Source organism: Rhinolophus sinicus, linkage group LG03, assembly GCF_036562045.2.
Source record: "Rhinolophus sinicus isolate RSC01 linkage group LG03, ASM3656204v1, whole genome shotgun sequence".
Taxonomy (NCBI): domain Eukaryota; kingdom Metazoa; phylum Chordata; class Mammalia; order Chiroptera; family Rhinolophidae; genus Rhinolophus; species Rhinolophus sinicus.
In genome coordinates this window covers 9,642,878-9,668,857 of record NC_133753.1, presented here as the reverse complement: position 1 = coordinate 9,668,857, position 25,980 = coordinate 9,642,878, and the positions used below count along the sequence as shown (strand labels likewise).

Sequence of the window (25,980 nt, the reverse complement as noted above, 5' to 3'; positions counted from 1 at the left end):
ACAAATCCATGTTTTCTGTCTTCAGAGATGCCAGTGTTGCCGTTTCCAGAGATTGTTACTGAAGTAGGGGAAGTGATTTTGTTTGGCAGGAGTGGGGTATGATGCTGTCACATTCACACACAGTGGATTGAAAAGCCTTTTAGATGTGGGGATGCCACATCCATCAGATATGTGGATCTGGTTCTTAAGAGAGATCGGAAGATGATAAAAGTTTGGAGTCACCAGCATATTGTGGTAGGAGGTGTGGAATGAGAAAGGAAAAGAACTAACGCTAGAATCTTGGGAAAGACCAACGCTTAAGAGGGAAAACGGGGAGAGAAGACCTGAAGTAAATTGAGAAGAGGTCAGGGTCACAAGAGAAAAACCGAGGGAGAGCAATGACTCCGAAAGCAAGGCAGAAGATAGTTTAGGAAAGGAGGGGATAGTTGATCATGTAAAGAGAAGAGAGGAAAAACGCAAGAGTGCAATGTGTCCCAGGAATTCTGAAATTAGGGGTGCCTCATGCCCCGTGGGCATGGTAGTAACCATGGATTATCGCAGTTGGTGGTTTAAGAAGAGTATCAGCTGAAGAAGTGGCTACATGGACGCAGACTTCTCTTCCAGGAAGGGAAGGAGAGTGTGAGGAGGATGTCCTGAGCCCCTGCCTGTCCCTAGCACGCTCTCTATATTGTGTCAGTTTTCACAACACCAACCCATGACACAAGGACGAACAAGCATAAATGTGGAGAAACGGGGCCATCGAAAGAATCCCCCATGTCCATCGTGCTCTTGACATTTGTCATGTGCTTAAAATACTGGATTTGGAGGTAAAGCTAGAGGATTCGGGTTTCCTCTCTCAAAGTTTTATGGGAGAGATGTCCATCAATGAAGAGGGCTGTGTCTTAGAACACGTGGTCTCCACTGCATGCAGCAGCCACTTTGGTTCTCCTCCTGGGACAGGTGGAGGACAAGGACATGCAGGATGGGCTAGCAGGAGGCTTAGGCTAGTCATCAAGACCGGTGACACCAGTCCCTGCTGCCTGGAAGATGATGCCAGAAGCACGGGTTACTGGCTGTTTGCGGAAGAGTCACTCTGCAGCAGGAAACCACCATATCGGGTGTTATGAAACTCAGTTCATAATATGATTTAGTGTTTTGTTCCTGGTGACCTAGGAACAGGGTGAGCCTCAACAAAACTTGGATACCCAGAGCCCTCCCAACCACCATTTTCGTGCTTGTTTCTTTCTTCCTGGTGTCCTTCTTATATGCCATCAATCTTTATCCCCTCCTTGCTTTGAGCTGGATGTCAAATCATTCTTTTTTTATTTTTATTTTTTAATTAAAGTTTATTGGGGTGACAATTTTTAGTAAAGTTACATAGATTTCAGGTGTACAATTCTGTAATACATTATGTATATCTCACATTGTGTGTTCACCACCCAGAGTCAGTTCTCTATCACCCTATATTAGACCCCTTTTACCCTCTTCTAGAGCCCCCCCTTACCCTCTGGTAACCCCTAAACTATTGTCTATGTCTATGAGTTTTTGTTCCTTCATTTGTTTGTCTTGTTCTTTTGTTGTTTTCAGTTTTATATATCACATATCAGTGAAATCATATGGTTCTCTACTTTTTCTATCTGACTTATTTCGCTTAGCATTATAATCTCAGGATCCTTCCATGTTGTCACAAATGGCACTGTTTCATCTTTTCTTATGGCTGAATAATATTCCATTGAGTATATATACCACAACTTCTTTATCCATTCATCTATCGAAGGACATTTTGGTTGTTTCTATGTCTTGGCCAACGTAAATAAAGCTGCAGTGAACATTGGAACACATATGTCTTTATGGAAAAATGTTTTCAGATTTTTTGGGTAGATACCCAGGAGAGGGATTGCTGGGTCATATGGTAATTCTATTCTTAATTTTTTGAGGAACTTCCACACTGCCTTTCATAGTGGCTACACCAATCTGTATTCCCACCATCAAATAATTCTTGAAACAATGTTTGCTGGTTAAAGTGTTAGCTAGAAGAGGATAATTTTAAAAGAGGATATTTGAAGGTGGAACTTGAAGGAGGAAAAAAGCTGAAATAGGATAGCTAGAGATAGATATTTTAAATGGTCATATCTAGTTTTCTCTCTCTTTAATCTTCTTCACCCACTTTTGCAGCTTGCTTTATATTTATACAAATATAACATATATGAATATATATGTAGCATTAAGTATATTCATGTTGTGCCATCCATCTCCAGAACTTGCAAAACTGGAACTCTGTATCCATTAAACAATAAATTCCTGTTCCCCTCTCCCTTTAGTGCCTGGAAACCACCATCTTATCTGTTTCTATGTGTTTGACTACTGTAGCTCTCTCATATAATACAATATTTATCCTTTTAGTGAGTGGCTTATTTCACTCAGCATAATAGCCTAAAGCTTCGTCTATGTTGTAGCATGAATCAGAATTTCTTTCCTTTTCAAGGCTGAAGACTATTCCATTGTGTGTGTGTATGTGTGTGTGTGCATACAATGGAATATATATATTCCATTGTGTGTGTGTATATATATATATGTGTGTATATATATATATATATATATATATATATCCAAAAATGTATACAGATTTTAAGAAAGGAAAACTGTATTAAAATTGTAATACTCAATATGTACCGATAACAGAAGATGACTACAAGTCACGTTTGACTTCTGTAATTACAAGAGGTGCTCAAAGTGGTTACCTTCAGTCTCCAGACACTTCTGATTATGGTGAATTACTGCTTAAGCAACGTTGACCGAAGTGTCCACTTGTATACTTTTTTTGGCACCCTTGGCACATTTTGTCCTTCTGTTCATCTATTGGTGGACACTTGTGTTTCCATACCTAACTCTCATTAACTCATATGTTATAGCAATTTCTTACTCCTAATAATTTGACTTCTCCAGACAACTGGTATGTGCATCTTAAAATATTGCTGTGAACCCTTTACTATTCCCTGCTAATTAAGCAGTTGTTGAACAAAATGTGCATGAATTGGAGTCACTTGGTGAGTGGGACATGATCACAGGGATTAAAGCAAAAAGGGGCAAGCAGGTCTCAGAAGATTTAACAATGTTGTTGAGATTTTTTTCCTTATTTATCTCAAGAGTATGAAAATGTTTTCCTAACAGCCGATCTAAATTTCCTTTAACTACTATGGAAATGAGCTCAAGTCTCTTTTGAGGCAGGCTCAGCACAGGGCTGGGAGCCAGCAGGCCTCCATCGGTCTTTGTTGCGGAATGTTCTTTATATCCCCAAAGGGCTGCTCATCTGGCTGCTCACCATGTGTGTTTCAGGAGCCCACGGACAGCCTTGAGGATAGCCTCCTTTCTTCCAGACCAGAGTTTATTATAGGCCCTGAAGGTGAGGAGGACAATCCAGCAACCAAGCATGGGGAGAACCCCGGCAATCGCGCCGAGCCCGTGGAACACGCTGGTAGGTGAACTCTGGCTGCGGGGGGAGGGCGGTGTGCGCGGGCCTAACGTTCAGAACCTTGGTTTCTTACTGACTCACGCGTGTTCAGATTTGGCCTCTTTGGTACAGACGTGTGCAAATGCTCCACTCCCTCACACATTATGAAGTGCACAGATCCAGGATGCGCTTCTAGTGGGACAAAGGTTCCTGAGCATCTTTCTGGCAGCAGGGGATTGTTATTAACAAAACCCTGCTGTGTTAGTGTAGAAAGCACCACATTCCTACTTATGTATTGTGTTGTCTGTGGGGAAGTAGCTGTGAACCAAGATGGGTGGCAGACGCGGAATGTGCTGACGTCTTGACAGGCACTCGGGGCATTTGGCCAAAGCAGAGTCTTTTGGGACAGAGGTGATGGAACTTGAGCTCATGCAGCTTCTGCGACCCAGGGGCGTGACCAGGATTCTGGACAGACTCATGGTGTGTAGCTGTGCAATTTGTGTCTAAGGCTGGTTGGCTCGGCTCACAGCTAGGAGGAAGGATGGACTCTTTCTAGTTTGCTTGAAAGGCTCTGTGTGCGCGAATTGGGGACAGCAAGATGGCAGGCAGGCCTGGAATCGGACTCTAGCTCCTCATACACTGAAAGAGTTTCGGGGATTTCAGATGTGACCCCATATGTCTTTGGAAAAGCTGATTTCTATATCTGCTCTGTGGCACTCTGGGAATTTGTACAGGACTAGCGCAAATCTTCCTGCTTCCACTTGTCCTGAACTATTAGGAGCTGGCCCGTGGGAGGCCCACCTGCAGAACCAAGTTGGGGAAGCAAACTGCATCATTCCCTCAGTGAACAGCAAGCATTATTAAGTGACTGTTGTGTGGAGTTCGTTGTAGGTCCTGGGGTGTCTTATTCAGATCAAGGTAACTGCTTCATTACTTCAAAATGCTTCTGCATCGATTGTATAAATGGTTAGTCGAGTGTGAATATCTCAGCTCACGCTATTTAGAACCATTGAAACCGAGAATTTGAAGGAACCCCTGAGATGACCTACTGCATTTGTTTTCTGCGTGTACTTGGAGTTGCACAGGCCCTGTGGGTTTCTTTTGGACCTTCCTTAATTGAGGTGGCAATTGGTGGGGAGACGTTGGTAAACGATAAAGATTCAGGCTACATATCCTGCTGCAACCAGACTGCTCTGACTTGCTCTAGTTCGTATGTTGGAGTTCTAAGTAAGATTTTCTTTGAACAAAGTGTTCCACAGGAAAGAAGTTTGAAACCTGCTGATCTAGTTCAGCCTTCTCACTTTGCAGATGAGGAAAATACATCCCAGATGAGTTAAACAACTTGCTTATGGTCATGTAGCCCCTATTATTCATTCCTAACTTAGGCTGTATGCTTATCATGCTGCCAAATGGTAACGGAGTATCTCATCATCGGAGGCATTGAAACATAAACCAAATGAAAGCTCTGCCTGCCTGTCCCCATTCTGCGGATATCTGGGGTGGGCGTCTGGGAATTGGAAATCCAAATATTGTACAAAATTAATATTTAATGTCAAGGTTGAGACCAGAACCTGGGGCTCCTCGGTTACTTAGAATTGATTGTGGTTGCTGAGGCCCATGCCCAGGCTGCATTGATGTCTAAAGGCAGCAAGGATTTCACCACTGATCCAGTCACCTGAACTCTTTTTATGCAAATATATTTTTAAAACCTAAGATGACGCACAAATCAACTAGTTGCCATTTTTATTTGTGTTTAACATTTTAGTTGAACAGTGGTTAAAATTAAGCAATTTCTTTTTATAAATTACTCTTTTTGTTGCTTAATTGTTATAAACTTCACTTGTTTAAACATTTGCTCTACTCATCTCCCCCAAACATGATTTCAGGCTCCCATCATAGTTTCTGGTCCATTTTCCTTCTTTTATCTCTGCCATCTTACAGGATATAGGTATAATTTGTCTCCTCAGGGAAGTCTCCATTAATTTTCTTCCAAGACGAGCCTTCTCTGCCACTCAGTGTCTGGATCCTGCGTCTGCTTTGTGGGCCATTAAGCGATGGTGTTGAGCTTGTCACAGAATAAATGAGGGGTCTATCGATATATGCTCGGTGATTTCCAATTCCTTGCAGAGTATTCCTGACTCTGCATTTTGTGGCCTATTTCTTCTAGCAGTCAGATATGTCCTCCACTAAAAATATTTTTAAAACTTTCACACTAGACAAAATAGAGTCAAGTGCTGATAACGAGTCAAATACATTAGAGTGGAAACTCCCCAATGAACTATTAAGTATATATACCTAGAGGGTTTAACGCCCATTGTCTCTGATCCTAGGAAATGCCAAAACTTGCAACAGTGATTTGAAAACATTTACATGAATTTCTATATCTGGTTAATTTGTGAATTATTTTTTCTAGCATGTCTCATGTACAGTATACCTCCACCCCCTACTGTAGGTGCAAAGGTTTTAGAAATCCTCATAAGAAAATAAGGCCATGTTCTGATCTGAATATACTGAACTTCAAAAAGACTCCCTTTTTGTGTGAGTCTATGGACTAAATCCCTCCTTAGGTGCTAATACAACTCGAATACTTCTCTTGAACACCTGCTTATTTCCCTTTCCATTAGGAAGACATACCTAGCCAGGCCCCAGGCCGCTCCAGGTAGCAGCAGAACTAGCGGCCCTTGGGGCATAGGGCTGATGAGCGAGCCCAAGATATGAAGGGCTGGCTACACAGTGGGAAATGGAAGCTGAGAATCCTAAATCTCAAAAGTTTCCTGTACTTTCATCATAGAAGGGATAGATGCTCCCTTGGAGAGCAAATAAAAACAGTACATACCTTAAAAATGCAAAAAAAAGGCATATAATCTATATCTATTTTACTCCTCCTGGTTTTATGATCTTGATCAACTCATGAACGGTGGAAGAGAGGAGTTATGCTTACCTTTGTGTAATTCTTTCTTCACAGCAGTAAAGAATGATACTGAAAGAAAGTTTTGCTACCAACAGCTTCCAGTAACTTTGAGACTAATATACACCATTTTCCAGGTATATTTTTTGGAATATTTGAAGTTTGGGTTTGGTAGCATTGCTTTTTTAGATCACTCAGTAACCATGTCGTTCTTTGCATAGGAAATGGCTAAGTTTGAAGAGCCAGACATTCTTTTTAACATGCTCAATTGCCTGAAGATTCTCTGTCTACATGGAGAGTGTTTATACATTGCTAGAAAAGATCATCCTGAATTTTTAGCCTACATTCAAGATCATATGTTGATTGCGAGGTATGTTTTCCTAACAGTTTGGTTTTTTTTTTTTTTATGTGTTAGGCTTTAGCTGTAAAAATTAGAATAAGATTTACCAACTCATGTGGGTTATGTTTTTCTTTAGCCAGGACATTCTAATTACTTATGGGAATTATTTTTATTCTCTTATTTAGTGTAATTATTACGTATGTCAACATGTTTAATAGTAATTTTCTTTGCTAGATACTGTAAAAATGGAAAAGGTAAAATAAGGATTATTTTATGCCTTTCAGTTGTTAGATGGCTTAAGAATTTAACATACCCTAGTAAAATGTCAACAGCTCCTAAGTTAATATTTGTGTAGTATAATTGAGTAAGGATTTATGTAATTTCTTACATGAAATAGAACTGCTAATAGACATCTAAAATCTCTCCATATATGTTGTCTGATAAGGTATTTTTTAAAAGACTACCTCAGCATTTTGAGAAAAATAATAAAATATTGCCCTGGATTTACATACTAGTGTTCTTTCTGAGAACCTTAAAATAGCTGTTCAATCTTCCTGGAAGTAAGTCCGAATAATATTGTCCTCATTTTATATGTAAGAGACTGAGGTGATAAAAAAGGGAAAAGTTTGGTTCAGATTAAGTTGGTGACAAAACCATGTTAAGGGTCTGTCTTCACTCATTTTGTGTATTTATTCAACAGGTATTATTGAGGGCTTAGTATTTACGTCATTTTTCTAGGCACTTTGGAAATTTGCGATCTAGTTTGGAAGGGGGTGAACACTCTGTACGTAGAAGGTGACCACATAATTTACTATTTTTGAGTCTACTTTTGAGAGTGAAACGGGGATGATCTTCATAATAACCTCAAAACAATACGTATAAAGTAGACGAAGATCTTGGATAAACTAAGATACGTGGTCATTTTACGTGTATGTAAGATTCACTATCGAATCCAAAAGATGTGTGATGGAAGACTGTTTTGCATGTTTCAGAGGTGGGGAAGGTCATTTCTGGACGGTCAGAGAAGCAACCAGGAGCAGGTCCCTTGCGGATGAGCGTTGAGATAAGGATAGAACTTTGACAGGGAGATGTTTGAGCTAGGTGGGCCATTTTGTAGAAAGTGGGACTATCAAGAGTAAACAGATGGCAGAGTTGGAAAGAGGGGACAAGAAATGAGTAGGGAATACTTAGGTGATTCCAAGGTTTTATTTTTTACTGCGTGGTGTGGTTTAGGGGAAGTAACAGAAAATGAAACTGGAGAAGGAGCTTAGTACCCAAATGTGAAGGGCCTTGAAGATAGGGACTTCATTTAAAGATGTTTGGAGGTCTATGGAAGGTCTTAAAACGATGAAAAGGGTCAGGGTTGGACCTTGATAGCGTAAGCATGGAGAAAAGTGAGAACCTTGCCTCTCTCCTAGCTTCTGGTGGCTGCTGGCAGTCCATGGCCTCCCATGGCTTGTACATGCATCACTCGAATCTCTGCCTCCATCTTCACATGGTCTTCCTCCCATGTGACGGGCGTCTCTCTATGTCCCTATGTCCCTATCTCTTCTTGTAAGGGCGCTCACAAGTCATTAGATTTAAGACCACCCAGCTCCAGTGAGACCTCATCTTAACAAATTGCATCTGCAATGACCCTATTTCTAAATAACGTCACATTCTGAGGTTCACATTCTGAGGTCCAGGTCGATGTGATGCTATTCAACCGAGGACAGAAGCATACCATGGAAATGGTGGCTCTAAAGAAGTTTCCTCATGATAAATGGGGCTTCTACAGGTGATATTGGAGGAGATGGTGGCAGGGTGGCTATGCTGACCTGGACGTGGGGAAGAGTAAGAATGATCTGGAAATATCAGTGTGACGGATGGGACAAGCCGCAAGTCCAGGCAAAGGCGGTGAAGGAACTGGGTTAGGAATTAGGCAGAAGCTCTGTTCATTCCAGGAGAGTGGGAATACTAAGTGGGCTGCCTTTTGTTATGGAAGCCACCTCTACCAGACAGGTGCCCAGGCCAAATGGATCTTTGTGCTGGGGGATCTTGGCCTCAGCCTCTGGGTGGCATAGCTCAGTTTTTTCCTCAAAGTATGACCCTACACAAAAACCATGATGGACAATGAAGGATCTGAAGAAAGGACGTTTTTCCTTCCTTTTTTCAAACAAAGCTGCGTAGGGCCCTGGGAAAACCATATGTATGAAACTGGCCAAGTCCTGGGATTTTTGTCACCGGCATGGTTTTTAGCAATGCTCTATATGGTTCGCTTCCTTCAACTAAATTGAAAGTTCCACGAGGGGGGCGTGGCTTATGTCTTCTTTTTCCTTTGCATTCTCTGTAGAGCCTGTTGTGTTCTGGAAGCATCACCATCTTAGCCTCCCAATGGTAACAGTAGTGAGGTTTTTGACTACCTACTATGTGTCAAGCACTATGAATCATCTCATTGAAGGCAGCCAGCATTGGGAGGAAGAGCAAGTTCAGAGAAGTTAAGGAATTTACACTTGGTTACACAGCAAATTAATGGCAGGTTGGGATTAGGTCCATATTTGTCTGATAGCCACTGCTTGGATGAAGCATGCAGTGTTTCAGAATTGTTCCTTTTCCTTCCATAGCTCTAGTGTGTCTTCTGAGAAACAAGCAGCTCCCCTGAGTTGTACCTCAGCGGACTCTCTGTAAAATAGAGATAATGTGTCACTCCTCAGTCTCCTGGTGGTGCATTAAAAGTTTTTGAAAGTCACAAATAGTTTTTTAACCTTTTTAAAAAAAATTTACTTAAATGTATTTTTCCAGGACCCATCAGCTCCAAGTCAAGTAGTTGTTTCAATCTAGTTGTGGCGGGTGCAGCTCACAGTGGCCCATGCGGGGATCGAACCGGCAACCTTGTTGTTAAGAGCACCGCATTATAACCAACGGAGCTAACCGGCCTCCCCCCACAAATAGTTTTGATTTTGATATTAACTCTGGAACCAAATAGAAAACACAACAACAAAAAGGAAAAGACATACTTTAAATAATTAATAAAAAATTGGAAACCAGTACTATATTATTAATAAAATATATATTCAGAATTTTTCTGGTAGAAATTGATAGGGACTTAACTAAACTTGCTGAAGTACATCTTTGAGCAGCAGTGGTCTGGTTTTAGGCGTGGCTAGTACTCATAAGATGTTACCAGGGTTCTCTCTCTCTCCCCCTCCCTCCCTCTCTCCCTACTTTCCCCTTCCTCCCTCCCTCTCACCCATTCTTCCCCCTCTCCCCTCCCTCCCTACCGATTACTTAGCCCCACTACATCTGTATTGACTTCTCTGCACGCTGTCCCTGTGGCATAGAAAAGAGGGTCACTGGCAGCTCTAGACCAGCATTGTACTTCATTGCTGAGGTTTTAGGAGAGAGCTCTTCCCTCTCTCAGAGTCCAAAGCAATACCTGGACAAAGGATTCCGGCATTCTAGGTCATATGCCCACCCCTAGACCGATCGCTCTATTCGTGGCATTGAAGAGCTTTGATCAGCCTGGGCTTTGTGCTCTCATGATAGGAAAACGAGGGGGGACCCATGATCGACAGCCCTGCCAGTTGAAGAGGCTATTCTTAGTAGACAAAGAGTTGTTCTTTGCTAGAAGAAGAGGAATAGGCTGCTGGGCAGGCAAAGCCAACAAAAAGTCCCAGATGTTCAGCATAAGAAAAAAAATGTTTAAGTCACTATCACGTCATAATTTTAGCAAAACTAATATCAATTTTGTATGTTATTTGGCAGTCATTGTTCATTTATATATCTGAATTTATAATATACAATTAAAAATGTTTATGTTAAAAATGTAATGTTAAGTGGTAAGTGTTTTTTCTATGTTGTTACCTAAAAGTAGTTACTTTAAAAAAACAAGAACAGAACACAGCATAGGAAAAGTTTATCTGAGGATTCTAGTTTTGTGGATGAATCTAATTTCACTGAGAGCATGCCTACCAGCCACCCGTTAACTACACTTCTTCTAAATTAAGAGAATAGTCTTTTCTTTCTAGAAAGGTTATCCTACCTGTAACCACTTTGCTTCCTTTTGATTTCCAGCCTGTGGAGAGTCGTAAAATCTGAGTTTTCCCAGCTCTCTTCGTTGGCAGTTCCCCTTCTTCTCCACGCTTTGTCACTTCCTCATGGTGCTGACGTCTTCTGGACAATCATAAATGGCAATTTCAACAGCAAAGACTGGAAGATGAGATTTGAAGCAGGTACCTCTGTATTAGCTTAAAAATCCTGTCTGGTTTACAACGTAAACCGGATGTCCAGTTGTGGGATCTCTTTTTGGCCCTCCATTTCCCTCCCTTCTCTTTAAGGGGCATTGTCCTGCTTGCTGGCACTCTTGGTTGGTTCTGCTTAGCTGAGCTTCCGCAATAATGGTATTTTGCAGAGTGGTCCTTAGGTAGGGTTATCCTGTCTAGTTTACCTGTTGTCCAGGTGTAGTTATTAATTGCCCCCTTATTTACTTTCATATGGGTCCATATGATCAATCGTGTAGTGAACCTCATAGGTTACTTGCATCAGGGTAAGTGGGAATGTTTGTTAAAAATGCAGATTATTGGGCTGTATCCTAGACCTACTGAATCAGAGTCTCAGGAGGTGAGGACAGGAATCTACATTTTTAAGAAGTTCCCTGTGTAATTCAATGGATTTTGAGAAGCTCTGCTGTTATGGTATATCCTTACCTTGAAGCATCAGGGACCAAGTCTGGAGCCATGATGGGTATAATTTCCTACGGCAAGTTCTTAGCAGAACGTGGTAAGGAAGGGACCTGGGTGTGTTCTCTTAGCCTCCCACCTGCTCTTCACTGTCACTGCACTCTGTTAATACTCCCATTCCCAGGGGGCAGCACACAGGGCTGGCATGCCATCATGGCCTCATCACAGTGGTTCTGTGTATTTTAGTGTCTCAAAAATTGGGCAAAGAAATGGAAGTTCCATCAGGTGAGTTAACTATTATATTTTAGAGTTCAGTTCCCTAATCTCTGGCCACCTCAAAGAGTTCTTGGTTTTTAATACCCCATGAATCCCAGGGGCTGGTGTATTTATATGGCAGCACATGATGTGGTAGGGAATAAGATCAGAGTAAAATTTGCTAGCAAAAAACGACATGGTGTTGGCAACATTTTGGTGGCATTACATCCAAATAAAGCAGATAAATATTTAACTATGCTCTTTGATGCCAATTTAAGGATTAGATAGTTGCTGGATTAATCTTCTGAATCACAGTTCTAATTATGTTGGTTTTCTACTCAAAAATTTTATTGGGATACACCTGAAACTAATAAAAAAAATAAAAGAAAATTTGTATTGAGTTTTCAATAAAAACTAGAGAATAAAGTTTAGACTTCTTAAACTGACATTTACAGCCTCCCATGGTCTGGCTGCCCATGTTTGCAGCTTCATTTCCCACTCTTCTTCTTTTACATGCCATTGCTCTGTCCTCATTGCTTCCTGCTTCCCCTCATCCATGTCTTGGCCATTCTCTGCTCTCCATCTGAAACCTTCTTCCCTTCTAGGTCCCGTTCAAATGCTACCTCCAATTGAACCACCTTCAAATGCCCCCATTGAGTTCCACTTTCTCGGTTTCCTTGGTGGAAAGTCATTTCTTTATCCCCTGATCTCCCATAGCATTTTATGTATACCCATTAGTGGCATTTATGGCTCTTTATATTACATTTCAGTTATAGTTGTACCTGTCTTATCACTTGTAGTTGACTTGATTTTGAAGTCAACACCCGTGAGTGATTCACATATTAGTCTGCTCGGGCTGCCATGACAGAATACCATAGACTGGGGGGCTTGAATAACAGGACTTTATTGCTAACAGTTCTGGAGGCTGGAAGTCCAAGATCAAGGTGCTGGCCAATTCGGTACCTCGGTGAGGGCTCTCTTCCTGGCTTGTAGATGGTAACCTTCTTGCTGTGCCCTCACATGGCGGAGAGAGAGAGAGCTCCAGTCTCCCTTCTTATTTTTATAAGGATATAAATCCCATCATGGGGGGCCTCACCCTCATGACCTCATCTACACCTAATTATCTCCCAAGGTACCACCCCAAATACCATCACATTAGGGGTTAGGGCTTCAACATATGAATTTGGGGGGGACATAAACATTCCGTCCATAATGGTTCATTTTCCTATTTCCAGTTTCCCACAAGTACCGAGGATGGTTTCATTTATATATATATATATATATATATATATATATATATATATATATATATATATATATATATATACATATATACATATATGCTTTATATACTATATATTTAAAATAAGTGTTTCAGTGAATTTATTGAATAAATACTGTACGTACTAGGTACTATGGAAACAATAAAAAAAGAGTATGAGAGAGGGTTCCTGCTCTCAAAAGCCCCTAATTTAATCGATGTAAGAGGTTAAGAAACACAAATATGTAAGAGGTTAAGAAACTGCAAAGGTATAAATATAGTTCAAGATCACAAAAGAAGATATATCGCACAGCTATACAGAACACACAAATGCCATATGTAAATGAATAGTATTTTTGCAGGAGTTTATGGATGAAATGGCCACTCTAGGAAGTCAGAGTGGGCTTCACAGAACACGTAGAATTTTAACAGCCGATTCTTTTAAGGATGGTAGAATGTCCATTAGCAGAAAAGAATAGAAGGAATATTGTAGGCTGTTGGAACAGTGTAAGCAAAGAAGTGAAACATCTTTATTTGCATGGGACTATATTGCTTTATTATCTACTATAGCTTTTTATAAAGCTGTGTTTTAAGGGTGGCTGGAATCATTTAACATAGATTTGCAGAATAATTAGAAATCTATCAAGTAAGGGTGCATCTATGTCATGGAAGAAATGCTCTGTAGCCCCAGGAAGACTGGTTGTCATTTCACATCACGATAGACTAAGGGTGGAGTGGAGGGTACAGAACCTAGAGTGAGGATTGGTGGGTACCTTCCACCTCTCTGTGTTGTCTGCAGAACCTCCGTGGAATGGGCAAAGACATAAGCATGGGGCATTTTGAATATTTTGATATATAGCTGGAAGTTAAAGGAAAAGACCATTAAAAAAAGAGGAAAAAGACAACCCGGAGCTAAATCAAGTCTGCCTGGCACTAAAATACTACACTGAGTAGAAATGGTCTCTGCTGCGTAGGTGAAACAGAATGCTGGAAAAGGTGTCATTAGCGTTTCCTTTTGGTATTTAAAGTCAGTGTGTTGGGGGCCCAGAGTTACCCTTATCTCCGTGGGACAGTTCTTAGACTGTCTAAATAAATGTCAATTTTTTTTTTTTGTTCTCTGCCTTTACATTGCAGTGGAAAAAGTGGCTGTAATTTGTAGATTTCTGGATATTCACTCAGTGACGAAAAACCATCTGCTGAAGTATTCGCTGGCACACGCCTTCTGCTGCTTCCTGACGGCTGTGGAGGACGTCAACCCAGCAGTGGCTACCAGGGCCGGTCTCCTGCTCGACACCATAAAGAGGCCGGCATTGCAGGTGACGTCCCTCAGATGTGTGTGGATGGTACTCTGCTCTGCTACTAACCACTGAGTTGTTTGTCACATAAACACATTTACTACTGAGGAGGAGGAGGAGGATGATGAGGATGATGATGGAAATTTGTAAATTGGGGAAAACATTCCAGAACCACACTTGATTGACAGACCTCTTGTTTTTATTGGTTGATGCTTTGTTTTCAGTCATTGTCCATATGCTGATATCACTTCTGACAGGTGTAACTATTATGTAATGTGTGTGTGCGCGCGTGTGTGTGTGTGGCAGATTTTTAAAGGAGGCTCGTTTATTTTATATCATTTAGCTGGCTCCTGGGCTAGAAGCCCTTGTCATTAGAGACTAGATGCTAAGAGAAGTCAGGTGAATTATAATATAAAGCAAAGCAAAACATGAGAAGTTAAATATGCGACCAAAATGAAATGCTACCAAAGAAACACAAAATATGAAACCTGGAGAGAGTTGTGTATGTATCTTACTTTGCACCTCTGTTTTATAGTTGAAGAAGCCAAGTTTCAGAGAGATATAATATTGTGACCTATCAAAGGACACAGAGTAAATTCATGGGAGAATCAAGACTAGAACCTCCAAAGTCCTGATCTTCTGCTTTTCCACGTTGCCACGTGATTTATTATCATATTGCTATTAATAAAACTAATAATAATGGCAAGAACTCATATTTATCAAATAGGTATTGTGTTTCCAGGTCAGTGTATCGAAAGTGTCCTATCAGGCATTATCTCATTTAATTCCCACAATAACCTTTTTTGTGTTCCCATTTTACAGAAGGAGAAGCTGAGGGTTAGAAAGGTTAAGTAATTTCAGAGTCAGATGGCCAGTAAGTGGCAGAGCAAACTGAAGTCTGACTCATAATACAGTCCATGTTCTTAACTCTGTGTGTGTGTGTGTGTGTATGTATGTGTGTGTGTGTGTGTGTGTGTGTGTGTGCACACTTTGCTTCCCAATCAGTATAAGGGTTCTTCTTGTAAAAAAGACTAAGAAGAAAGGGCAAACAGTGCAGGATCTGAAAAATTACAGGGTTATGCTGCCTGTGGCTGCACACCCTCCCTTGTAAAAATTCCCAGTTGTCCTCTGGATAGGCTAGTCCTTCTCTGTTGGTCTTAATAAAATTATTAAGGTAGTTCTATGTCTTACCCCTTCTCAGGGCCTGGAACATAGAAGGCGTTCATTAGATGAGAGTTGAGTCAATTAATGGGATGGTTGGATGAATTACAGTTTTTAAGTTTCATTCAGTTTTTTTTTTTTTAAAGGGAATGGCAGACTCATATACTAGAGAAATAGATGCTCAACCCATTCCATCTTTGATTTTTTTTAAGAGCCTATGTTCCACTCACATTCCAAGGAGAAAAGATGACTTTATTTTCTTTTAGTATTACTAAAAGAATTCTAAAATCTAAAGTTCTTTCAGAAATTTTAATTCTAAATTTTGGCATTTGGCACTGAAAGGGAACTGAAAAACCATCTTCTTGTGTATTCTAAAATGTAGCTTTGAAAGTATGCTTCACTTATAGAAACTATAGACATTAAAAAAATAAACATTGCTTTGAGGGTATTTGGATTAAGTCGTTATTATTTGATGCATAAAAAATTAATAACATACATTTAGTTCAGAGGTCTGAGTCAAAATTTAAGAGATATTCTACAATAAGGAGAAGCTTCTCTTCTGTATTTTTTTTCCTACCAAAATTTGCAATCAAAAAAGATTTCAATTGGCTCATTCTACATTGTTAAGTATAGAGAGAGGAGGCTGCCTTATTTCACCGACTTTGCTTAATTAGTGCATGTGCTTTGAAGCCACTTGGATGTTTACATCTGACTTTCCCTTTTTCCCCCCTTTTCCCCAGGGACTGTGTCTTTGTCTTGACTTCCAGTTTGATACCGTGGTTAAAGATCGACCCACGATTTTGAGCAAACTGTTACTCTTGCATTTTCTTAAGCAAGATATTCCTGCTTTGAGTTGGGAGTTCTTTGTCAACAGATTTGAGACCCTTTCCTTGGAAGCTCAGCTGCATTTGGATTGTAACAAAGAATTTCCTTTTCCTACAAGTAAGTGAAAGGAAGAACTTGCTTGAAAGAATCACGGGTCCTATTCATGTGCTTGCTAGATAAGCAGATGATACTCTCTGCGTGTAGTTTAATTCTGCATTATGGAGGATGCCTTGATTTCACCTACTCAGTTCATCAAATGCATGTTGAATATCTGTTGTAGTAATCCACAGGTTAACTATTTCTTGGTGTTCCAAAATCAAAATTCTTCTTATTTCACTGAGCACCTTTGAGAACCATTTGTGACTGTGTGTTCCTTAGATATTATTTAATCATCATGTTTATAATGTTTGTGAGCAAGTTTGTGAGATATATTTTCATCTTGCAAATTCACTCTTGCATGTTTATTAATCAGTTACCCACAGCTCTAAATTGATGGGGAAAAGACTTAGGTCATTCAGCTGTTTATCCAGCGATAACAAAATTAGATAATTTAATCTTATGGTCTAAAGGGGTGTCCAAACTGCGGCCCATAGGCCGACTGCGGCCCGAAATCCATTGTTAATTGGCCCGCAGCAAATTCCAAAAATATATTTAGTTTACTTAAATAAACCAGGTGAGGCAATACGTACTTCACCTCGAGTGAGTGGCTGGGCTGTTTGTGTATTTTACCACATATGGTCCTTGGTGAAAAACGTTGAAAAAAGTTTGGACACCCCTGGTCTAAACAAAAATAATAGGTGATAGTCATGGTAGGCAATAGTCATGATTTTTTAGTATAAGACTTACCATCAAGGGAGATTGATGAAGGAGTTGTGTATCCATGAAAGATTTTTAAAATTATTCCTTTATTATTTTTAAAATTAAACTTATTGGGGTGATATTGGTTAATAAAATTATAGGTTTCAAGTGTATAATTCTATAATACATCATCTGTGTATTGCATTATGTGTTCACCACCCAGAATCAGTTCTCCTTCCATCACCATATATTTGACCCCCATTACCTTTTTCTACCTCTCTCTCCCCTGCTTTCCCTCTGGTAACCACTAAACTGTTATCTGTGTCTATGACTTTTTGTCTTGTTCGTTTGTTGCTTTCAGTTTTATATCCCACATATGAGTGAAATCATATGGTTCTCCACTTTTTCTGTCTGACTTATTTCACTTAGCATAATAACCTCAAGATCCATCCATGTTGTTGCAAATGGCAGTTTTTCATCTTTTCTTATGGCTGAGTAATATCCCATTTTATATATGTACTACAGAAAGATGGTTTTAATACTGCAAATATACACAGATGGTTGTTTCAAACTAGTTATGTAACAGCCAGTGAAGAAAAATGATGCTCTCTAATTCCTTTTACAAAGCTATCACTGCTGTAAGAACCAATGTTGGCAACCTCAGTGACACCGCCCTGTGGAAGATCAAGAGGGCCCGTTTTGCCAGGAACCGCCAGAAGAGCGTGCGTTCCCTGAGAGACAGTGTGAAAGGGCCTGCGGAGTCTAAGAGGGCGCTCTCCCTCCCTGAGACCCTCACCTCCAAAATCCGTTGAGTACCTTCTTCCATCCTTCCTTTAAATCTGTTGAATGTCTTTCTGAGGCTGACTTGTCTTGTTGAGTGTTTGCAGAAAGTAGCATATTTAGCAAACTGAGTTCATTCAGCAGGTTTGACCTTCAGATTCCCTAGAGGGTCACCCCAGAGGTGTTAATGCCCTGGGTGGCTTTTTCCAGTTTGTGGGTAAAGCAGAGCAAAGCCTCGATCCAGTAGTAGATTGTTTTGAAACGTAGAAGGCAGCAAATCCACTGATGCTTGGCATGAAAGTAGAAGCATTTGCTCCTAAGTCTAGAATGTGAAGGTTTGCATCAACCTTATAACTTATCCAGAGTTTCCTGGATAAGACTTTGTCAAGACCCTTGGCAGCTAAAGAAGTAGTGTATCTGGACTGCATTTTCATTTAATGCATGATAGAGGCAGACAAACAAGTTCCCACACACACCAATAATACTGGTTGCTTTTGAAAAGGAACGATCAAGCTGAGGAGAAGTTGAATTTCTGCCCAACTTTACCAGAGAACTTAAAATAAAAACAAGCTTCTTTGCCAACTCAAAAAGAAAGACCACACATTCTTGTTTTCTAAAGGTCTTTCTTTATACTGCACTTTTAAAGAGGACGAAGTTTTCCTTAACTTTCCAAATGACTAGATGAACTCTAATGATTAGCAATCGCCCATGAATGAGGCATAATTAAAAATTCGTAACTAAATCATGATATTAGTGATTGGGTATATTTAAATATATTACTAACTTGTAAAATGTATTAAATGATTTAATTTTAAATAACTGTTACAAAGTTAATAAAATAACACCATAAAACATATTTCTTATCCTGTCAGAAGCTGAAAAGTTTGTGTTTTCATTGGCATTTATTAGAAGACAGCTTTATGTAACATAACCATTTTTAATCATAAATATGATTTGATTTTATTTATTGCATTTTTCTCAATTTTTTTTTACAAGCTATGGAAATGTGATGTTTTGAACTTTGGAAGAATCAATGAAAGCCCTTTAAACAATCAATAGTCCAGTGTTTCAGAGAGCAAAGATAATATTATAATAACAGGTGGCCATTTAAGAATATCCTGTAGTAATGCAAGGCCCCAGGTGAAACTTCATCAACTCCTGGAAACCAAAACTTAGATCAAATAAATTACAATTCCTATAAGAATTTCCCAGCTCTTTTGGAACCTAACTGATCAGTTTGAGACATAAAGTTTATTTATTGTTATTTCTTGTTAATTGATTCACATGATAGTTTTGAAGATTAAGAATTAAAGTAACATTGAAGAATGTTTTGAGATGCAAAGAAAACCACACAATGTTTGTGATGTAAGCATCTTTTATGTGATGTTCATTAAAACTAGGAAAACTAAACTTGCCCCTACTGTCCAATGCAGTTAGCACTGAGTGTATTTTCTAGGGTCAGGTTGTTTTTAATGCTTATTTAAATAGAGTTGTTGTTGATTTTTAAGCTGTGAGGTTGACCAGGCATGAGCAGTCTGCTCCAGCTCTCGGTGGGACACCTGAACAGACGCCAGGTGGGTACTTCTGACTTGAAGGGCCGTGTGCAAGTGTCTATCAGAGGTGGACAAGGTAAAGAACGCGGTGTCTCTAACTGGACCAGAGTGATACACGTAGGATTTGTAAACTTGAAGGGTCTCACCCCAGATGCTCAAGCATTTGAGCCCTTGACATAGCAGGTCTTTTCATCTTAACACTGGCAGATGACTGTTGATCCCATTAACTTTTGGTCCAGTAAGAAGCATCATGTTACCTGAGTACGCACTTTTCCCCAGAGAGCCAATATGACTAGAACTATACCCAGTACTTATATTTGTATGTGTACTTACACATAGAAATATTACGTTCATATATATCTGCTATAGGAAAAACGTACATTTCATTTGCATTTTCAAAGGTTATATATACATTTGAACCACCGTCATTCATTCATCCCCTTAGCCATTCCTGATTCTTTGCAACTCTACATGCATTTCTGTCTCTCAGCAGAAGGAGGGTTTCCGTTATTTGGAGGATCATATTCAGCTTGGTGCAGTGTCCCTATTGTTTGATGCTTCATGATAGGGTACAGTTTATCATGAAGTATCCCAAGGGTTGGAGGAACACTGGCAAGGCTATTACGACTGTAAATTACATTTACACATATGGGCCACGACTCATTGTGAAAACGATGAAGGTTCTCAGTACCTGCTTATTTGTCAAAAACAAGCTTGGTAACTATCACCTATGCATCAAGCTATAGAACATTCAGTTTTTCTATTATTATTTTCTAAGAATAGCTTTAAGATAAACTTTTTTTTAAAAAAGATTTTATTGGGGAAGGGGAACAGGACTTTATTGGGGAACAGTGTGCACTTCCAGGACTTTTCTCCAAGTCAAGTTGTTGACCTTTCAATCTTAGTTGTGGAGGGTTCTGTTCAGCTTCAAGTTGTTGTTCTTTCAGTCTTAGTTGTGGAGGGCGCAGCTCAGCTCCAGGTCCAGTTGCCTTTGCTAGTTGCAGGGGGCGCAGCCCACCATCCCTTGTGGGAGTCGAACCGGCAACCTTGAGAAGACACGCTCCAACCAACTGAGCCATCTGGGAGCTCAGTGGCAGCTCAGCTCAAGGTGCCGTGTTCAATTTTAGTTGCAGGGGGCGCTGCCCACCATTCCTTGCGGGAGTCGAGGAATTGAACTGGCAACCTTGTGGTTGAGAGCCCACTGGCCCATGTGGGAATCGAACCAGCAGCCTTCGGAGTTAGGAGCACGGAGCTCTAACCGCCTGAGCCACCAGGCCGGCCCTAAGATAAACTTTTCAGAACTGTCTCAGAAGGAAAATTTCAAGTAAGGAGACTGTTACAACACACAGTCGTGTGTTATGTGTTATAAAAATGACCCTAGAAAGAGGCAGCAAAGAGAGAGAGCATGCCAAGATTATGATAGCAGATGGCACATGTTGGCCGGAGTGTATTTTCTCTTTTAAAATGGATGAGACAAGGAGTAGCAAACACTTGGCAGAGTCTCTCTACCTTTTTTTACACATCACTTGTGCCTTAACTGTGCTGAGATGAAAGAAAGAATGCAAATAAGAACTTCTGACCCTGAGCTCATTGCAAATATGAGATCCATCCAGTTCCCCTGGGCACTTAGGGCTTTTTGATATTCGTCTTACGCAATTTTACAAGCTATCTTCCTCTTTTCTTTTTGTCTTAAGGCTTAATTGGAAACCTAGTTCGTAATTACGATTACCCATAGTAATAATCCAACCAAGAAATCCTCTCACATCTCTTTCGGAAAACGTGGACTTTACGTGGACTTTAAGAAAAGCCTTCAGGCATCTAATTGTCCCACCAAAAGTGACCAGATGGAAAAGAGGCAGATAATAGCATTGTCTATATTAAATATAAAGATAATTTACAGGACACCACCATGAGCAAAACTTGCTTAGATTTGGAAACTTATACATTGGTGTGTGACAATTTCAAACTAGTTTCCATTTTTGCATTATTATTTACTAGACACTGAATGTTTCAACTTGGAACAAAGATGTGCCAGGATAATCAGAAGACTGTGCAGGATGTTTTCAGATAGTAATTCCATGGAAACTTAAGAACTTGCTACTTAAATATACTTTTGTTCAGTGCGGGTAATGAGCTCCTCCGTTGCCAGACCTCTTATTGAAGTAAAGCAGACTTATTTTAATTGTTGTTTACGCTGAACTTCTTGGCACTGGATTTACAGTTTATGCCTCTGATCTTAGCATGCACAGCGAATTTTGCAACAGAAATACACTTGTATAGAAAGTATATACTCTGCAAGGCTAGTGAAGAGGGGCATTCCTCTGTGACTTTTGTGAGTCAAATGAAGGGCCTCGTGCAGATACCTAAAATACATAGAGTGCTATAGCTGAGACATTAGAAATATGTTAACAGTCTCATTTTATAGAAGAGGACACGGAGGTTCCCAGAAAGGAGTAAGTGTCACAAGCTTGTTGGTAGCAGATCTGGATCCCAAGCCCAGATGTCTTCATCTCTCTTGCAAGGCATGTGTGGCAAGTGCTAATAGGAGCTCAGCACCTTTATTTAATCCTAATTGATGAAATACACACTCTCATCTGCTAGTCTGAAATCGGTATAACTGTAATTAGACATAAGGTGTATTTTCACTGCTGCTGTGAGAACCATGAATTCTTTTCTTTAATGATTCAGAATACCTCTTGAATATTAATTGAGTATAATGCAACAGTTACGGTATGCTATAATAGCACAATGCTGAAGAGATGGTATCAACCCCATGTGATCACAGGGAGCTTAATTATACCTTGTCCCTCATCCCCCAGAATAAATAAACAATAGTAGGTTAATAATAATAATAATAATACTTCATATACGTATAGTACCTCTTTAAAGAGGGTTGTTATGCAAATCATCTAATTTCAGTTTCACAACTCTGGATGTAGCTAAAGTAATATTTTTTTCACTATATATACAGACAGGAAAACTGAGGTCCTGAGGGATCAAGAAATTCTACTGAGATGATTTGCTGCAGGTCACGTATAACTAACTGGTTAGGCACAGAACGGATAACCTGAGTCCAGCAGATTTCATTTGCTCTCTTTCCGCTACAGCTTCCTCTGGATGAATTGGTCTTTGGTATTCCTGCCCCGTGGGACACGAGCACACCAGTCTGGTTATGGAGCTGACCTGGGTATCCAGGTCTGCTACAGTGTGGCTGAAGCCCATGAACGTCCAGACCAAAGGACCTTTCCAGTTAGAACCTAGAGATTGGTCTAGAGCTATCCTAATCCCTAAAGGGACATGGATATTCTACTCTAGCTTACAGAGAAATCTTGAGATTTCTTGATCTGAATTTGTATCAACAAGAGAAGGTACCCAATGCTAGGTATTCAGTGGTAGGTGCCCGGTGCTAGGTGCCTGGTACTCAGTGCCCAGTGCTCAGTGCCCAGTGCTAGGTGCCCAGTGCTAGGTGCCCAATGCTAGCTACCCAATGCTAGGTATCCAGTGCTAGGTGCCTGGTGCTAGGTGCCTGGTGCTCGGTGCCCAGTGCTAGGTGCCCAGTGCTAGCTACCCAATGCTAGGTATCCAGTGCTAGGTGCCCGGTGCTAGGTGCCCAATGCTAGCTACCCAGTGCTAGGTGCCCAGTGTTAGGGGCTAGGTTCCCGGTGCTAGGTGCTCAGTGCTAGGTACCCAGTGCTAGGTAGCATTGGTAAACCTTGTATTGACCTTTCCTGCCTTCCTCTTAGTGTGCCAGCCTAGACTTCCAAATTGCTTCTCTTTAGGCTCTCTTTCTAGAGATGGTTTGCAATTCATATCTTCACTAACTTCAAAATGCCTATTGATCATTATACTCTAATAAATCAGAGTACAGTTGTTTTTATAGGAATGCCCTTGTTTGAAATGATAGTTTTGGGAAATGACATTTTCTATTGAACAAACATTTATTGGGCACCTGCTGTAGTTGGAAATACGAAGAATGCAAAGATTCATCAGAAATTTTTATACTCTCAACTTGCTTATAGTCAAGTAAGAGAGAGAAGTATGCACATAAGTAAATTCCCACTAGAGTGAACGTGATGGTACTACAGGATGGGTCACATCATATGCAATGGGAGTAGAGCTGGTGGCACCAGGGAAGGTCTGTGGACAGGTGCTTTTCAGCTAGGTCTGGACTGGTGGACGGGATGTAACCGCCGGTGATAGGATGCAGGGCAGGAAGAGCATGGAGTTGGTCACTGGCCCCAGCTTTACAGCCCTTCTGTGGCTGTGTGCACACACAACGCAACTGCTGTGAACGAAGGTTTAAGTGAATGAGCTGGGGAGACCTACGAGGCAAGGTAACTAGAACTACCGCCTTAATGCCACCTCGTTTACCGTGCTTGGTTGTTGGCTTCCCGGGACCAAATCCAGACTAAGAGGGCCCCTTTCTTCCTCTGCCTACATAATTATCACTTGTTGGTTTGACAGAGGTCCCATTAACTAGTCCTTTTTTCAGTGAGTTGATTTACACAGAGAAATGTTCCTTATTTCCCTAGCCACTTCCTTGCTGTTGGGGGACTTCATTAGTCTTTCTCCTAGCTAGAAGACAAAGTCTGACATATTTATTTGAATTCAGTACACTTAGACTTTTATGAATAATGGCATCCACTGTATGTCACACTGCCCCACACTCATATGCTGTGAAGAATATAAAAATGAAGAAGACATAGTACTTGCCATCAAGGAGCCTCTGTTCATATAGGGGGAATAAAGCAAATGAATGAATAAAAAGTTCTGCCTTGTATAATAGTTATTTGTCGCATGAGAGTTTGGAAATGCGGAAGGAAACATACCTCCATTCTTCCCTTTCTCCTTCCCATCTTCCCTCCTTTTTTTGTCTTTGGAGATTTACAGAGTTTCGGAGTCACATCCAATTGCTGCAAGGGGCGGTGGGCACATGTAATAAGAATGGCTTCTGGGGACCAGACCCATAGGCTAAAATTGGGGGTGGGGGTGGAGGACCACCTTACCAGGGGAAGGGAGCACCATGAGCAAAAACACAAAGATGGGAAAATGTTGTCCACGTTCTGAGATCCACAAGTAGCCCAGCTCGTAAGAATGTCAAGCACTTGGGCTGGAGACATAGGAGATGAGTCTGGAAAAGCAGATCTTGATCCTGCCTGGTTTCACATGATCTGAGTCAATAAAATTGTATCATGTTTTGGAATTTTAATCAGTTGTGCCATTCTGTGGACAGGTGGTGATGGACCCAACCCATGTTCAAGTTAAAGTAGGAATAGCTCTGCCTCATAATTATAGAGATGCTTCACTGTTTCTTTCCGGAAATGATAAAATCAACTTTCTTAACATGTTAAACTCTCTAGAGTTAAAATATATAGTAATTTCATAGACTAGAATTCAAAAGTGTTCTCATTGTCACACCTTAGAGAAAATATTGTAAGCATTTTGTTTTAAAATAGAAATTTCGTACACTTTATAAATAACTAAAATAATAATGTTGTCTTTATCAATAAAGAAAATCAGCTATTCTAAGCTCATTTTTCTTAGAGATTTGATTAAGGTAACTTTTCTTCATGAAGAGTGGACCAGTCACAAGCCTATGGTATTTTAAAGAAAGACGATATACAAAGCACACGCTTACAAAGCCCACTGGAGGGATACATGATAGGAACGAAAAGAGGTTTTTGTTTTTCATTTTACATAAAAGGTCTCACGAACTATTTTCAGTACATTTAATGGGTTATTAAAGATCATGCATTCCTGGCTATTCAGAGAAAGCAAAGTACGAACAGCAAACTTTTTAAAAGCTAAAGCACACAGGATCAAAAAAGATGAATGTAAAACGAGGCTAGGGCCTTTGTGAAATGATACTTAGTCATTGGGAAAATATGATTTGATGGGGAAAGTTAAGGTTACATGCTTTTAAAATGACTATCTGCTTGCAATGGGAAGAAGAGTTTTGAAATATTTGAAGGCGAAGTCTAGACCTGAATTGGGTGGGATCGAATGAAATCGGGAGCTGGTGTGCGAGTTGGGCCGAGTCCAGAGTTCCCTTTCTTCTGTAGTGAGGTCCCTAGATTTGCAGGGCTATAAAACAAAGGTACAACTTCTCAAACCCTCCTGGGTTCCATTTTAACTTTGGTGCTTTGGAGCCAGGCCAGTTTGGACTTGGAAGTGGCTGAGCAGGACTGAGTGATTCGTGCTGTCTTAAGTCTTGCCCCTCAGAGCTAAAACAAATGGAGGGAGGAAGCTATATTGCAGCAGCCATCATGTGCTGCCACAATAACACTGAACCCTCCCAGGAACTTAGAGTCTCACATTTGTCACATACTTGGCCCCAACTTGCCCAGAGCAAAACCTCCTAGTTGTAAAGTAGTATTTTGGAGGAAAATAATAATCAAGATTAAATATTTTTCAATGTGGTAAAGAACTTTTTCTATTTTTTAAAGCACTGTTTCTAAACTTTTTCTATTTTGTTTTATGAGGATTGACATAGGTATTTCTTTTGGTCTGATCTAGTTCAAACATTCAATTTAATTATAATATACAGCAATGCTTCACATTTCTTGCCTCTTGGTAAAATAGGGTGTTCCACATAAATTTGTTTTTTTTCTGATGGCTGATGCATGCCTAAGGAATAATGATATTAACAATTTGTTAATCACTCTGCATGCGAAACGCCGTCATAGACAAATTCCTAGGTTTTATTTGAATAATTT

At 40.3% G+C, this 25,980-nt stretch overlaps 1 protein-coding gene across 17 annotated transcripts in view; it reads left to right on the top strand.

Moving 5' to 3' along the window:
- UNC79 (unc-79 homolog, NALCN channel complex subunit) overlaps positions 1–25,980 on the top strand; it is a 233,123-nt gene that overhangs the window by 123,810 nt on the left and 83,333 nt on the right. For 13 of the 17 annotated variants that reach the window (XM_074327017.1, XM_019745590.2, XM_074327014.1 and 10 more), the window contains 8 exons: positions 3,316–3,454; positions 6,396–6,475; positions 6,560–6,708; positions 10,732–10,889; positions 13,987–14,168; positions 16,049–16,250; positions 17,559–17,738; positions 19,220–19,285. In XM_074327017.1, the coding sequence (XP_074183118.1) occupies positions 3,316–3,454; positions 6,396–6,475; positions 6,560–6,708; positions 10,732–10,889; positions 13,987–14,168; positions 16,049–16,250; positions 17,559–17,738; positions 19,220–19,285 (1,156 nt within the window). The remainder of the gene's footprint in view (positions 1–3,315; positions 3,455–6,395; positions 6,476–6,559; positions 6,709–10,731; positions 10,890–13,986; positions 14,169–16,048; positions 16,251–17,558; positions 17,739–19,219; positions 19,286–25,980) is intronic. The other 4 variants (XM_074327015.1, XM_074327013.1, XM_074327010.1 and 1 more) reach the window with 2 other exon arrangements.